The 15,966-nt window shown below is 42.6% G+C and overlaps 1 protein-coding gene across 1 annotated transcript in view; it reads right to left on the bottom strand.

Annotated features, from left to right (window-relative positions):
• LOC100380704 (lymphocyte antigen 75) overlaps positions 1-15,966 on the bottom strand; it is a 40,391-nt gene that overhangs the window by 7,618 nt on the left and 16,807 nt on the right. The window contains exons 14-29 of the mRNA XM_014151417.3: positions 13,306-13,384; positions 13,133-13,204; positions 12,758-12,881; positions 12,452-12,487; positions 12,031-12,200; positions 11,175-11,239; positions 10,894-10,970; positions 7,579-7,715; positions 6,974-7,079; positions 6,640-6,794; positions 4,708-4,837; positions 4,217-4,437; positions 3,765-3,927; positions 3,384-3,548; positions 517-639; positions 60-251 (exon numbers count right to left, since the gene is read on the bottom strand). Of these exons, the coding sequence (XP_014006892.3) occupies positions 60-251; positions 517-639; positions 3,384-3,548; positions 3,765-3,927; positions 4,217-4,437; positions 4,708-4,837; positions 6,640-6,794; positions 6,974-7,079; positions 7,579-7,715; positions 10,894-10,970; positions 11,175-11,239; positions 12,031-12,200; positions 12,452-12,487; positions 12,758-12,881; positions 13,133-13,204; positions 13,306-13,384 (2,015 nt within the window). The remainder of the gene's footprint in view (positions 1-59; positions 252-516; positions 640-3,383; positions 3,549-3,764; positions 3,928-4,216; positions 4,438-4,707; positions 4,838-6,639; positions 6,795-6,973; positions 7,080-7,578; positions 7,716-10,893; positions 10,971-11,174; positions 11,240-12,030; positions 12,201-12,451; positions 12,488-12,757; positions 12,882-13,132; positions 13,205-13,305; positions 13,385-15,966) is intronic.

The following is a 15,966-nucleotide window of genomic DNA, read 5'->3' as shown; positions in this document are numbered from 1 at the left end:
AAATTATAGTACTCCTTGCGAATAGGTGAAGTATGTTTGTCTGAATGGGGTCTACCAACCTTTATCCAGTTTGCAGGCCATGATGCTTCTCTGCTTGAAGGGACTGAAGTGGCGTTTGTTGGTGAATATCTTCCAGACTCCCTCAGTGTTGAGACCTGCCATGAACTCATCGCTGGCTGAGACGCTTGGTCTTCCATCGACCCAGTTAGAGTACTGGACGTTGGTACCATCATACCACTTCATCTGGTTATCTACCAAAGACAGGAGCAACCACTTGACATGACACATTTATTACACGTTTCATCACACAATAATACAACGATGATCAATGAGTCGGCTTCAGACTTGATGATACAGTAGACATTTTACAATGATCCAATTGAGTGTCTCCTCATAATATAGGGCAATGAATGATAATATGAAAGTCCAAACAGCAGCTCAAACATAAGGACACACTAATTGTCCATGCTGAGTGTTGGGGAGATGAATACGGGGAACCCAGTCCAGTCCACTCACCGTTGTCATCGTTGAACACCCCTAGCCAGACAAACTGAACCAGGTCTTTGAAGGGAAGGAGCTGCTCCTTCACAAACTCATTCTCCGCTAAGTTCCTGATGGTCAGGATGTCTGCATCAGCATCTGAGAAGAACATCAACCGGTTACACTTCGTAAAGACTTTATTACTCGTACATAAGCAGTGCGTACGTTTAATTAATAAACACCTTCAATCAGAGCACAGATGAAGTCTGTTTTGACCAGGCATCAATGTCCATTTTTGAAATCTCGAAAAAGTCTAATTGAGACTTATAGCGACCAAATGAAGTTGCAGCGATGTAAAAACATAATATTTAAAAAGATATCCAAGCACTCTCTCTTGTGGAAAAGTTAAAAAGACTGTACACTGAGTATACAAAACATTAAGAACACCTGCTCTTTCAAAGACATAGACTGACCAGGTGAAAGCTATGATCCCTTATTGATGTCACTTGTTAAATCCACTTCGATCAGTGTAGATGAAGGGGAGGAGACAGGTTAAAGAAGGATTTATAAGCCTTTTTGACAATTGAAACATGGATTGTTTATGTGTGCCATCCAGAGGGTGAACGGGAAAGACAATAAATGTAAGTGTCTGTCGTGTCTAGAACTGCATCTGTAATCCCATGGAAAATACTGTATGAAGGGTCGCGGAAAATTACAAAATGAAACATACTATGCGGTTTTTACTTAGAGAATTGTCCATTGTTTTAGGCTAGTGTTTTTTTCCCCTGATGCAGGCTTGTTGTCTTGTGTGACTTAGTTATAAGTCTGGGTGTACAGATAAGAGCCGGGTGCGACCGCAGTATGTGACATCCCGTTTGTACTGTCTGAAGGAACTCCTCTGTATGGAAACATGCAGGAAGGAACAGACAATAGTGGCAACGTCGTCTATCTTAATCTACACAGACAAGCTAAACGCCTTTTATACACGATGTTCACCACCCCTGTTTGCACACATCTGCTAACTGCCACATAGAAAATGAGGTTGGACTTTTCTATAACAGCTGAGAGACAACTTTGTTCATTGAGCTTTCAACTCTGACTCTTCTTAGTGATGGTTGATTGCTTCATTTTTGCAAATCTTATAATAAAATTGTTTGAAGGAATCTGCAGTCTCTCTTTCTATAGAATTTCTCGGACAATTGGGATATAGTACACAGTGAGGGTCTCGAGGCTCTTAAACACCATCTTCAACTCAGGCCAGAGAGAAGCTCACCCCCAGAGTTTCTCTAACAAAGCACTAAACAATAACACTGTTCTTTTTCTTTTTTCTTCCAACTCTTTTTCAGGTCCAACTAACTCTACAGACAAGTCAAATGGCCAGTAATGGCCACCTGTTTTGCACCCAACTACGCAAATGTGTTTTTAGGACTATGGTTGGAGAGATTTTTTGTTTGATCCTCTTAATCCATTTTTTGATCAAATCATGTGGTACAGAGGATATATATGACAACATTTTGTTGTTTGGATCACCTGAAAATGAACGGCTTCAGCTCCACACAGAGGCGTCACGCCCATTTCAGCGACTACAGCGCATTTGTGACAAGGGGGATGATTTCCAAAATAAAGTTGTTGAAACAGAGATACAAATCAAGTGTTCTCAATCAATCCATAATAAAGGATAAATCCTTGGAAAGAGAAAATATGCTCAGATAATACCAAAGGCCCCAAAAGTCAAACCAAATGTTTTTTGGTTACCTAGTACTGCAGAGACATCTCAAATAAACAATATCATCAAACAGAATTGGCGTATCATAGAAATTGACCCTGCATTAGGTTAAGTTTCTACCAAGCTTCCATGCTTTTCTTATAGACACGCGCCCACCCTACGGGACAAGCTGGTGCAGTCAAATAACCCCCCCGCAGTCAAAGCCAACTGGCTTTCCAAACCCACTGGCACCTTCCTGTGAGGACACTGCAACCACTGCCCCAACATAAAAAATAAAAACGTTCAATTACACAAGGAAATAACTTACCAAATCCAATCTTTTGCCAATTGCAACACTGTGTTTGTTGTTTATAGGTTGGAGTGCTCATGTGGTGGTTTTTATATTGGTTGCACAAAAAGGATGCTAAAAGACAGACTGGCAGAACATAAATATGCCATCAAAACAGTGAATGACAATTATCCCACGGCCGTGCATTACCAACAAGCCGGCCATGGTAGCCTGGACTTGCTTAAAGCCATGGCCATAGAGGTGGTATCCATCAACAAGATGGGGGATTACAGGCTTCAGTGTCTTTACAAAGGGAAACTTTCTGGATACACACACTCACAGCTACTGGCTTTCAGGGTTGAACAATGAAATAGATTTTGCTCCTTTTTTGTTATTGTACTTTGTAATTATTATATATATATTTTTTTTTAATTCATCTTCAGTTGTTTATTTGTGTGAAACATTGTATTGGCCCATAGTTACATTTGATTGATTTACTTGTATTTGTTTATTTTCTGGTCATTCATTTCACCTGTCACTACTATGCACCTGTGAACCCTGAAGAAGGCCGCTGAGCAATACACGTTGGTGAGTTCAAATCTTTTGCTATGCAATAGCTGCTAAAATAAAGGATTTTTCATTTTCCCACAAGAGAGAATGCTTTGGATTTTTGGAAGTATGATGTTTTTACACCGCTGCAACATCATTTGGTCGCTATAAATTATACCCCATTCTCCAATGAGCATCTCTTCGTCTTCATATTTGATGCCAAAGCAACGCTCCCCCTTTTTTGCATTTCTAATTGAGACTATAAGACATGTTTCTAATATGTATCTTGTTTACGGAGGTCTTCACAGTACAAATGGTTCCTGACTGGTGTCTGTGCCAAACGGTGTCCTTGCTCCTTACCCAGTTTCTTGCACGTCTGAAGTATCTGGCCCTTGTCAAACTCTTCCCATCTGGACCGTGCCAGTTGGAAGGTGTAGCAGTTATTCTTGAAGGGGATCCAGTTTGGCCCGCTGCTCTTGTGAGGACATTTCACAGCCCTGGCCTCAGTGGTGGTGTTAGTCTTTTCTGGAAACATTGAAAGTGTTCATTCATAAAAATAAAAAAAAAAGCCAAAATACACAGTTGCTGTCTGAGGAGAGTGCTTGGTTTATTTTCATCCCGTCTTGTTTTAATTATGCCACTTAACAGACAATTGTATCCAAAGTGCTTACACTTTTGGTATGACTATTACATTACAAGACCCCAGCTCTTACCAACTGAACCACTGTATTGCTGTCTTACCGTGTGGAACATGGCAGATAGCCCCTGCCAACTGTTCCATACACTCCTTAGCCTTCCAGAAGCCGTCCGTGTCCAGGAAGACACAGCGTCCAACAGTGGGCTCTGAGGACCACCGACTAAACATAGTGTGACTGTGGTCTGTCCAGCGGTAGTGGGCACCATCCTGACAATACAAAATGCTGAGTGAGTTCCTTATTTATTTAACCAGGCAAGTCAATTAAGAACAAACTGAACTGCACTGTAGAATCGTCATTATGAAATCAGCCACTATCATCCAGTGATTGCAGAACTGAAGGAACAGGATGGGTGTGACCTATTCTACATGGTGACGGCTCCACCGAGCCTCCCAATGGGCTACCGGTTGTTTGCTTTGCCATATTACCTTAAACCCATCCCTTTCTTTTAGATCTGCAAACACCAACGGGTTAGGGTGAAGAGCTATGGCCACTTACGTCTACGCTGAAGAGGCCGATCCACATGGGGCTGCGTGCGCGGGTGACGTGCACGGTGAGGACCGACTGCTGCAGGGTGTCGGCTACGCTGGCCAGGTCCATGTTCTGGTTCCTGCACTCCTCCAGAGCCTCGAACCATGTCATGTTCTTCTGAAGCAGCTTAAAGGTGTGGTTGTTGACCTGGAATGGCTCCAACTGGAACTGGGGCTCCTCTGGCTTGTCTGAGAACATGAGAGGGATTTAAAGGTCAAGCGAGGGTTCAAACCCTATTCGGTATGCTCAATTTCCACTCCACAAAACAGTAGCAATATCAAGAAACAACTATCAATGATATCAGTCTACTTCGTACACTTAATATCAAGAGTCTTTCTATCACAAGCCTTCTGACTGTAGAGTCCACACATAATCCATTCTTTCACCAACACGGACAAGATAAGCACAGATAATTGGTTGTGTTTGGTGCCCTCTGCTGCTAGGTAGCGGTGGTGTACCTGCGTAGTGCTGGCAGATGGTCACATATTGCTGGTCAGAGCAGGAGGTGTAGTCCCAGGAGCCCATCATAGCAGAGCTGGGGTCGTTGAACACGAAGACACACAGCTCCATGCTCTCTGGGTCATGAAGCTGCAGACAGACACAGCAACAACAGGGACACAGAGAGTTAGTTCTAGGTTATGATGACCTTGAACTTTGAGAGATGTGGAACATGTTTTTTAGAGACTGGTATTTAGTATAGTCTATCATAGTAATGTTTATGTAGTTCCATCATTTGTTTAAAAAGACTACCTGCACGCACTCTTACCAGTGGTTAAAGAACATTTAATTTCTTCCTGGTATGGAGACCTCCTATTGGTGAACGAGCTTATTATTGTTTTATGGGCCTAATCATAGAATTACATCTAGAATCCCTATTCATTTAATAGGATCTCTATGGGCCTAATCATGGAATTACATATAGAATCCCTATTCATTTAATAGGATCTTTATGGGCCTAATCATGGAATTACATATAGAATCCCTATTCATTTAATAGGATCTTTATGGGCCTAATCATAGAATTACATATAGAATCCCTATTCATTTAATAGGATCTCTATGGGCCTAATCATATAATTACATATAGAATCCCTATTCATTTAATAGGATCTCTATGGGCCTAATCATAGAATTACATATAGAATCCCTATTCATTTAATAGGATCTCTATGGGCCTAATCATAGAATTACATATAGAATCCCTATTCATTTAATAGGATCTTTATGGGCCTAATCATAGAATTACATATAGAATCCCTATTCATTTAATAGGATCTCTATGGGCCTAATCATGGAATTACATATAGAATCCCTATTCATTTAATAGGATCTTTATGGGCCTAATCATGGAATTACATATAGAATCCCTATTCATTTAATAGGATCTCTATGGGCCTAATCATAGAATTACATATAGAATCCCTATTCATTTAATAGGATCGTTATGGGCCTAATAGTAAGGCGTTGTCATCTTAACTTTTAAAATGTATTAGCCTACTTTTTAATGTGGCATAATCACAACCAGTCATGTTCTCAACTGATTTTCAAACAGTCCAACATGTTTCTGATAGTATTTAAGTTCATCTTGGATGCATATTTTATGTCGCTGAAAGAAATTGCACCTTTAGGCCACCCAACAGGTTTCTCAGTCTCTCAAAATGCTGAAAGAAATAAATCCGATTTCTCCACTCTTGTTCCTGAGACAAAATTAACATTTGGTCTATCATTTTACTGTGCGGAAAGCTTAATTCTGCAGCAGTTAATATTAGAATAGGCTACATGTGAGGCCTCCTGTCCTTTTCCAGACTTCAGTTACTATTGGGTTACTTATATTATGGCATCCATACGGTGATAAATTCAAAGAGACCACTTACAAAACACCACAAAGTGTTATGAATGACATTCTGTTATTGTCATCCATTAGGCCTGCACAAGTCTTGTAACCTGAATTGATGCGTACACTGCTGCGGTCTCAGCCACTCATCTCTGCCTTGGCAAAATGACAGTGCTATCATCGAACTACACCGCATTTTGAAGCGTATTCCACAAGTTTTTAAGTCTATTCACACATTTTTCATGCGACTCGCATGCGGCAATGATAAATAGTGTAATAGCCTACAGTTTTCTTAAACTCTGTTTTAATTATTGTGATAGGCTCATGTTTTACCGGTATGGGGTACCCCACTATTCTAACTTACTTTCACCCCTGAGGGGAGTATACCTGCTATTTTTACACTAAAACTATTCTATGATTTCAGTTGAATGTTAAAAGAGGTATGCTTATTGGACATGCTACCTGGGGTTTGATGGAATTCTAAGTTATAACTCAACTCATTGATCCCTGTGGCCAAGCTGAATAGAATTGAGTAGTGAAGTGAGCGGGAACTCACGTTGACGAGCATGGGCCTGAATAGGCCGTGAAGCAGGGGGTTAAAGTTGAGGTAGGAGACCGGGGAGTCATCCACCCACTCTGGGTCCTGCTGTTTGAGCTTCAGGCCAATCCATGTCTTCTGGGGCTGCTCCGGCAACAGCGAGGTCACAAAGTCTGACCACAACAAACAGATAGGCGCAACTAGTCAACAACCGCTGGTTAAGACTGACGTTGAAGGGACATCAATCATTGGTCATCTCATGTCTAGGAGAATGGAAGGTTGTCTATTGACAAACATGATGAATAAAAAGACAGATAGGTAAAAGAGATCCACTAGAAGGTTTACTACTCACCCTGTTCAACTTGGTCTGTGATAGTGAGTAGAGTTCCTCTCATCGACTGACACTGCTCGTTGGCGTGTTGAAAAGTAACGTACAGATGCTTGATCACCACGTAGCACTGGAAAAGGCAACGACAACATTCAATAACAATGATTAGAAACTGGGTGGTTTAAGCCCTGGATGCTGATTGGCTGACAGCTGTAGTACATCAGACCGTATACCACGGGTATGACAAAACATTTATTTTTACTGCTCTAATTACATTGGTAACCAGTTTATAATAGCAATAAGGCACCAAGGGGTTGGTGGTATATGGCCAATATACCCCAGCTAAGGGCTGTATCCAGGCATTCTGCGTTGTGTCGTACTTAAGAACAGACCTTAGTCGTGGTATATTGGCCATATAACACACCCATTCTTGCTTACACAGAATGTACCTGTATGTAGACTAGATCAGAGGATGGACTCATTGTCAAGGCTGGAATGGAACGAATGAAACAGTATCACAACTGGTTTCCATGTGTTTTATACCGTTCCATTCATTCCATTTCAACCATTACTATATGACCGTCTAGTGACACCAGCCTCCAGTGTGTGTGTGTGTACGACAGACTGACCTTGTCCCTGAAGTGTAAATAGTCGCTCTCACAGGGCAGACCATTGGGGTGAGGGTCTCCAGGGTGGGTCTCTATAGCCGTGGTGTTGTGTCTCTCACACACGAATGGCAGCTGCAGCTCACAGCTGTACTCGTACTCTGGATGGGCAGGAGTGTGAGTGAGTGAGTGTGTGTGTGTGTGACCGGAAGGTAACAACCCACTGGGCACACATTGTGGTTGAATCAACATTGTTTCATGTAAAGTGTTGTGTCCCATGTTTCATGAGCTGAAATAAAAGATCCCAGAAATGTTCCATACGCACAAAAAGCTTATTTCTCTAAAATGTTGTGCACAAATTTGTTTACATCCCTGTTAGTGAGCATTTCGACTTTGCCAAGATAATCCACCCACCTGACAGGTGAGGCCTTTCAAGAAACTAATTAAACAGCATGATCATTACACAGGTGCACCTTGTGCTGGGGACGATAAAAGGCCACTCTAAAATGTGCAGTTTTATCACACAACACAATGCCACAGATGTCTCAACTTTTAAGGGGGTGTGCAATTGGCATGTTGATGGCAGGAATGTCCACTAGAGCTGTTGCCCGAGAATTTAATGTTAATTTCTCTACAATAAGCCACCTCCAACGTCGTTTTATAGAATTTGGAAGTACGTCCAACCGGCCTCACAACCGCAGACCACGTGTATGGCGTTGTGTGGGCGAGCGGTTTGCTGTTGTCAGTGTTGTGTACAGAGTGCCCCATGGTGGTGTGGGGTTATGGTATGAGCAGGAATAAGCTACGGACAACGAAAACAACTGCATTTTATCATAGCAATTTGAACGCAAAGAGATACGGTGACGAGGTCCTGAGGCCCATTGTCGTGCCATTCATCATCCGCAGCCATCACCTCATGTTTCAGCGTGATAATGCACCGCCCCATGTCACAAGGATCTGAACACACTTCCTGGAAGCTTATAATGTCCCAGTTCTTCCATGGCCTGCATACACACCAGACATGTCACCCATTGAGCATGTTTGGGATGCTCTGGATCGACGTGTACGACAGCGTGTTCCAGTTCCCGCCAATATCCAGCATCTTCGCACAGCCATTGAAGAGGAGTGAGAAACATGCAACAGGCCACATGCAACAGGCCACATGCAACAGCCTGATCAACTCTATGCGAAAGAGATGTCGCGCTGCATGAGGCTAATGGTGGTCACACCAGATGCTGACTTTTTTTTAAAGGTATATGCGACCAACCGATGCAAATTTTTCAGTCAAATATTTAAAATTGTTGCATGTTGCATATTTTTTGTTCAGTATAAATCAATGTATTTAACCTGATTAACAGGTTGTTACATCAATCTATTTGACATAATCATCAGAACTATGTATACGTTGCAATCTAGTTAAATTCCACATAGAAATGTACAAAATATGTTTTAATCATATATTCAATATACAGTATATTGGGTGGTTGAATCATATATTGATTGAATGGTTGGTTGATTGGTTGAAATTGTCGAATTTTAGATTTAATTACCGGTAGACAAATTTTATTTGACCTTGTTTCAATGTTGATAGTAAAATGGTATGTTTGAACCAACGTCATTGTTTCAACGTCAAGCTAAATAAAAATATATATTGAAATAAAATGTGTAGCCACAGTCCAATGATTTCTGCCTGAACAGTGACTCCTACTGGAATATGAGGAGTCATTTTTATTATAACCTTTTATTTAACTAGGCAAGTCAGTTAAGAACAAACTCTTATTTACAATGACGCCCTATGGGACTTCCAATCACGGCCAGATGTGATGCGGCCTCTTGCGTGGAGATGCAGTGTCTTAGAGCACTACGCCACTCGGGAGCCCGAACGAGTCTACAACCCAGATGCCTACCTCTAAGTACCCTGCTTAGCTCTGGAAACACAACCCATTGAGACATTTAGAAGTAGTTACCATTAGCTCTATAAATACGAAGCCAAATTCATGATATTCATGACTTTTACCTTTCGATATTTTCTTGTACATGAAGGATGGTTGGTTGATTTCAAATTAAATCTACAAGTTAATTATTTGAAGTTTGATTTACTGCTATTCCTAAAGTTAGATTTTTGGTTGAGACTGAGACGTGAATCCAACATATCAATAATGAATTTGTAGACAAACTGGATAATGAATTGAGAACGCAACCAAATATCAACATTTGAAGGAGATCTTCTACAGGGATAGTATATATAGGGCCTACTGTATATAATGAACAACATACAGTCAGCTCCAAAAGTATTGGGAGACTAACACTTTTTTTGTTGTTTTGGTTCTGTACTCCAGCACTTTGGATTTGAAATGATAAAGTCAATTTGAGGGTATTTCCATCCATATCGGGTAAACCGTTTAGAAATTACAGCACATGGAAACATGTTATTTTCTTATTTACAGTACAAGTGACTCCAAAATGACACAATACAATATTTACCATACATTTTGTTGGGCACCAACTAATCTGACACAAATCCAAATTTGTGTATTGTGTCATTTTGGAGTCACTTGTACTGTAAATAAGAATACAATATGTTTCCAAACACTTCTACATTAATGTGGTTGCTACCATGATTACAGATAATCCTAAATGAATCGTGAAAAATGATGAGTGAAAAAGTTAGATGCACAAGTATCATGCCCCCCCCCCCAAAAATGCGAACCTCCCCTGTTATTGTAATGGTGAGAGGTTAGCATGTCTTAAAATTAGACCGATGTAACAACCTGTTAGCACATTTATTTCAGTTTTCCCCTAATTTCAATGTTTACAACACTGTTTGAAATCAGATGAAAACAGCGCTGGTTGATTACTTTTTCAAATCCAATGTATTTTCCACGTTGATTCCACGTCATAATACGTTGAACAACGTGGATTCAACCAGTGTGTGCCCAGTGGGAATTGTCATAGTAACCAACAGCCTACAGTATAATCCTTTCTACATGATCTGGTCATTTATGAACATTTTAACATCTTGACCATGTTCTGTTATAATATCCACCCTGCACAGCCAGAAGAGGACTGGCCACCCCTCATAGCCTGGTTCCTCTCTAGGTTTCTTCCTAGGTTTTTGGCCTTTCTAGGGAGTTTTTCCTAGGGAGTTTTTCCTAGCCACCGTGCTTCTTTCACATGCATTGCTTGCTGTTTGGGGTTTTAGGCTGGGTTTCTGTACAGCACTTTGAGATATCAGCTGATGTACGAAGGGCTATATAAAAATAGATTTGATTTGATTTGATCTAAAGGAAACAATTTGATTTCAACTACTCTTTGTACTGTAGTCACGTTTCTATTCACCTGGGAAGATGTTCTTGTCACTGATGGTTGTACACCTGCCCAGGAACGCAGCATGGTAGTATTGCATATGGGATAACCTAGAGGACAGGAGTAGAAAGTCATTCACTCTTATTCTAACCAACACACAATAACATCACTTATATTTGACTTGAATTTTGATCACAAGACCCGTTTTGGAGGCAGTGTTTTAGAACGTGTGTTGCTGTGTGACCGTGTCATGGGGCTCGTTGTTGGTTGGTGAGGTGTGACCTGCCACGTGACCGCATGACTGTGTGACTCACCTCATGGGGAAGTAGTGTCCAGTGTCTCTTATATCCACCCACCAGCTCTGCTTCCCTGCTGGCATCTGCCCAATCAGGTCACAGGTCAATGAATAAACAAACACACGAGGACAAAACAAAGCCACTCCCTGCTGCTCTCTCACACACACAGTGCTCTCTCTCTCTCACACACAGTGCTCTCTCTCTCTCTCACACACACAGTGCTCTCTCTCTCTCACACACAGTGCTCTCTCTCTCTCACACACAGTGCTCTCTCTCTCTCACACACAGTGCTCCCTCTCTCTCACACACAGTGCTCTCTCTCTCACACACACAGTGCTCTCTCTCTCTCACACACAGTGCTCTCTCTCACACACAGTGCTCCCTCTCTCTCTTTTGATCAATGCTGTCTTCATTTTATTAGGATAGTTCAGTGGCCACCTTCTTCCTCTCCGTTCCTGCTCTATATCCATTACAATCAGGGTTGATATACTAGCCTTAAAGCTGAAATCTGCATGAGAGCAAACAGCGCCAATGTTCGCCCCCAGCACGTTATTGTTTTCGTTCTGTTGATGAAACGGAGGAGAGGAACATCCAGCATCGTGGTTAAAATTTATTTTTTTTTTTAGTTCCATCATTTGTTTAAAGACTACCTGCAGTTGTAGGTGCAATGAAGTCAGCGGAAAACTGTGTTCGTTGTTGGAAGGAACTTCTTTGTTGGTGTAATATTGCAAACAAACGTGGCAGTTACTCCATTATGGATTCCAGCTTTAAACTGTTTCTTATACTAACTAGGTTTATACCGTACAGTAAGTCTGGCAAAAAGTTATGGTGTATGGTTTGTTCACCACGGTACTGTAATTGCACTATACTGTACCTGTGGCAGATTATTATGGATCTTTATGGCTGCGTTGGAGCTTTGTGGTACTGCCAGCTTGCTGCCGTGGCTGTTGCAGTACAAACTAGCCTCCTCGTGTGGCAGCTTTGGTTCCGTCACAAACCAGAACTCGTTACCGTCAATGAATATGGACGTCTCATGGTGCCCACCTGCAACAGATCAATACCATTATTCTCAAATCCTATTTTTAGTACTCAATATAAAAAAACATATATATATATATATATATATATATATATATATATATATATATATAACATAACATATATATATATTAACATATAATATATAAAAAACCTCAGCTCATACTTCATAACTGATGACTTGACATACATTGGTGTATAATTTCATCAGAAAAAGTCAAGAAATATTTCCAAACCTACATGTCAACACCACTTACCAGGATTGTACCACACTGGATTCTCAGGGGTTTTTCCTATTTCATAATGAACAAACAAACAGTTATTTTCAACATCGAGAATGCAAGATTGAAAGTGTAAAGGTCACCAAACATGTCCTCAAACTCTGATTCCTAAACTGGGTTTCTTGTAGAAATGGACAGAGGACTGTTTATGTTGGCCAAAGGGTTCAACGTGGGACAAGCAGACACTACACAAGACACACTTCTGAGTTGAAACTAAGGAGGAGCTAGGACACGTTCACAATCACACGGCCTGTGTGTGTGTGTGTGTGTGTGTATAGTTACCGCGGGGGATCTGGCAGACCCACTCCAGCCTGGCGTCACAGTGGAATGGGGTGGCGTAGAACGGCAGAGGAGGGAATTCATGCATCAGGAAGACAAATAAACTCCTAAAGGTTCCTTTCAGTGTCTGGTTAAAGAGAGAGAGAGAGAGAGAGAGAGACGACAAGCCGTGACGCATACTGGTATTTCAACATCGACATGAGATATGACATTACAACCGTAATGTAGCTACTTCACAGGTAGGGAGAGGGAGCTCGAAAACGGAGCATGGGATGTAGGAAGAAGCTGACGGGTTTAAGTTGTGACATCTGCCATGACCACCCACCAGCAGATGTTGTGCAGTGTTGAGGCTGTATCCCAGCATCGGAACCTACCCACCTTAAAGGCTGTGCAGGCACGGTTGTACTCATCATCCTCGTGGAACTCTTGGGGGAAAATGGCCATGGACACCTTCGGATGAATCACGACATGTATATTATCAGAATGGTTACTTATTATAGTCTCTCTACGGGAGTTACACACAGAGGTACAATGTGTTTTCCTCTACTCACAGGCCTGTTGTCGCTCCACTCCCAGGAACCAGCAGCTGGGTTTCTCCTGTTCAGCCCCACCCAGAAGAACCGGTCATCGCTGGGACAGACAGGACACAAACACTGTGAACAAACATCTAATTCTCACATCTTTTTTGGGGGCTCAAAAGGCAGTGTTTAAACAACCTTCCAGTGTCTTAAGTACACTGCTCAAAAAAATAAAGGGAACACTTAAACAATACAATGTAACTCCAAGTCAATCACACTTCTGTGAAATAAAACTGTCCACTTAGGAAGCAACACTGATTGACAATACATTTCACATGCTGTTGTGCAAATGGAATAGACAACAGGTGGAAATAATAGGCAATTAGCAAGACACCCCCAATAAAGGAGTGGTTCTGCAGGTGGGGACCACAGACCACTTCTCAGTTCCTATGCTTCCTGGCTGATGTTTTGGTCACTTTTGAATGCTGGCGGTGCCTTCACTCTAGTGGTAGCATGAGACGGAGTCTACAACCCACACAAGTGGCTCAGGTAGTGCAGCTCATCCAGGATGGCACATCAATGCGAGCTGTGGATAGAAGGTTTGCTGTGTCTGTCAGTGTAGTGTCCAGAGCATGGAGGCGCTACCAGGAGACAGGCCAGTACATCAGGAGACGTGGAGGAGGCCGTAGGAGGGCAACAACCCAGCAGCAGGACCGCTACCTCCGCCTTTGTGCAAGGAGGAGCAGGAGAAGCACTGCCAGAGCCCTGCAAAATGACCTCCAGCAGGCCACAAATGTGCATGTGTCTGCTCAAACGGTCAGAAACAGACTCCATGAGGGTGGTATGAGGGCCCGACGTCCACAGGTGGGGGTTGTGCTTACAGCCCAACACCGTGCAGGACGTTTGGCATTTGCCAGAGAACACCAAGATTGGCAAATTCGCCACTGGCGCCCTGTGCTCGTCACAGATGAAAGCAGGTTCACACTGAGCACGTGACAGACGTGACAGAGTCTGGAGACGCCGTGGAGAACGTTCTGCTGCCTGCAACATCCTCCAGCATGACCGGTTTGGAGGTGGGTCAGTCATGGTGTGGGGTGGCATTTCTTTGGGTGTCCGCACAGCCCTCCATGGGCTCGCCAGAGGTAGCCTGACTGCCATTAGGTACCGAGATGAGATCCTCAGACCCCTTGTGAGACCATATGCTGGTGCGGTTGGCCCTGGGTTCCTCCTAATGCAAGACAATGCTAGACCTCATGTGGCTGGAGTGTGTCAGCAGTTCCTGCAAGAGGAAGGCATTGATGCTATGGACTGGCCCACCCGTTCCCCAGACCTGAATCCAATTGAGCACATCTGGGACATCATGTCTTGCTCCATCCACCAACGCCACGTTGCACCACAAACTGTCCAGGAGTTGATGGATGCTTTAGTCCAGGTCTGGGAGGAGATCCCTCAGGAGACCATCCGCCACCTCATCAGGAGCATGCCCAGGCGTTGTAGGGAGGTCATACAGGCACGTGGAGGCCACACACACTACTGAGCCTCATTTTGACTTGTTTTAGGGACATTACATCAAAGTTGGATCAGCCTGTAGTGTGGTTTTCTACTTTAATTTTGAGTGTGACTCCAAATCCAGACCTCCATGGGTTGATAAATTGGATTTCCATTGATTATTTTTGTGTTATTTTGTTGTCAGCACATTCAACTATGTAAAGAAAAAAGTATTTAATAAGATTATTTCTTTCATTCAGATCTAGGATGTGTTGTTTAAGTGTTCCCTTTATTTTTTTGAGCAGTATATATTGTTGCTAGTGATTGAATCTTCCCCCTGCAGAGCATTGCAGGACAGGGGGTGTCCTGGTGTGAACCATACTTGTTACTATTGACAGGAATCAGATGACATTAGCTTAAAGACGAGACCATGTGAATTTGAAAACCTATGTGTGTGGTAACTGTGGTGGGTGCTGTGGAGCAGGTTGAGAGCTTCAAGTTCCTTGGTGTCTACATCACCAACAAACTAGAATGGTCCAAACACACCAAGACAGTCGTGAAGAGGGCATGACAAAGCCTATTCCCCTTCAGGAAACTAAAAAGATTTGGCATGTGTCCTGAGATCCTCAAAAGGTTCTACAGCTGCAACATCGAGAGCTTCCTGACTGGTTGCATCACTGCTTGGTATGGCAACCGTTCTGCCTCTGACCGCAAGGCACTACAGAGGGTAGTGCGTACGGCCCAGTACATCACTGGGGCTAAGCTGCCTGCCATCCAGGACCTCTACACCAGGCAGTGTCAGAGGAAGGCCCTAAAAATTGTCAAAGACACCAGCCACCCCAGTCATAGACTGTTCTCTCTACTACCACATGGCAAGCGGTACCGGAGTGCCAAGTCTAGGACAAAAAGGCTTCTCAACAGTTTTTACCCCCAAGCCATAAGATTCCTGAACAGGTAATCAAATGGCTACCCAGACTATTGTGTGCCCCCTCAACCCCTATTTTAAACTGCTGCTACTCTCTGTTTATCATATATGCACAGTCACTTTAACTATACATTCATGTACATACTACCTCAATTGGCCCGACTTACCGGTGCCTGTATATAGCCTCGCTACTGATATTTTTCACTGTCTTTTAACTGTTGTTTTATTTCTTTACTTACCTATTGTTCACCTAATACCTTTTTTGCACTGTTGGTTAGAGC

Source organism: Salmo salar, chromosome 17 (genome assembly GCF_965601325.2).
Source record: "Salmo salar chromosome 17, fSalSal1, whole genome shotgun sequence".
Taxonomy (NCBI): domain Eukaryota; kingdom Metazoa; phylum Chordata; class Actinopteri; order Salmoniformes; family Salmonidae; genus Salmo; species Salmo salar.
This window is presented reverse-complemented; position numbering and strand designations above follow the sequence as displayed.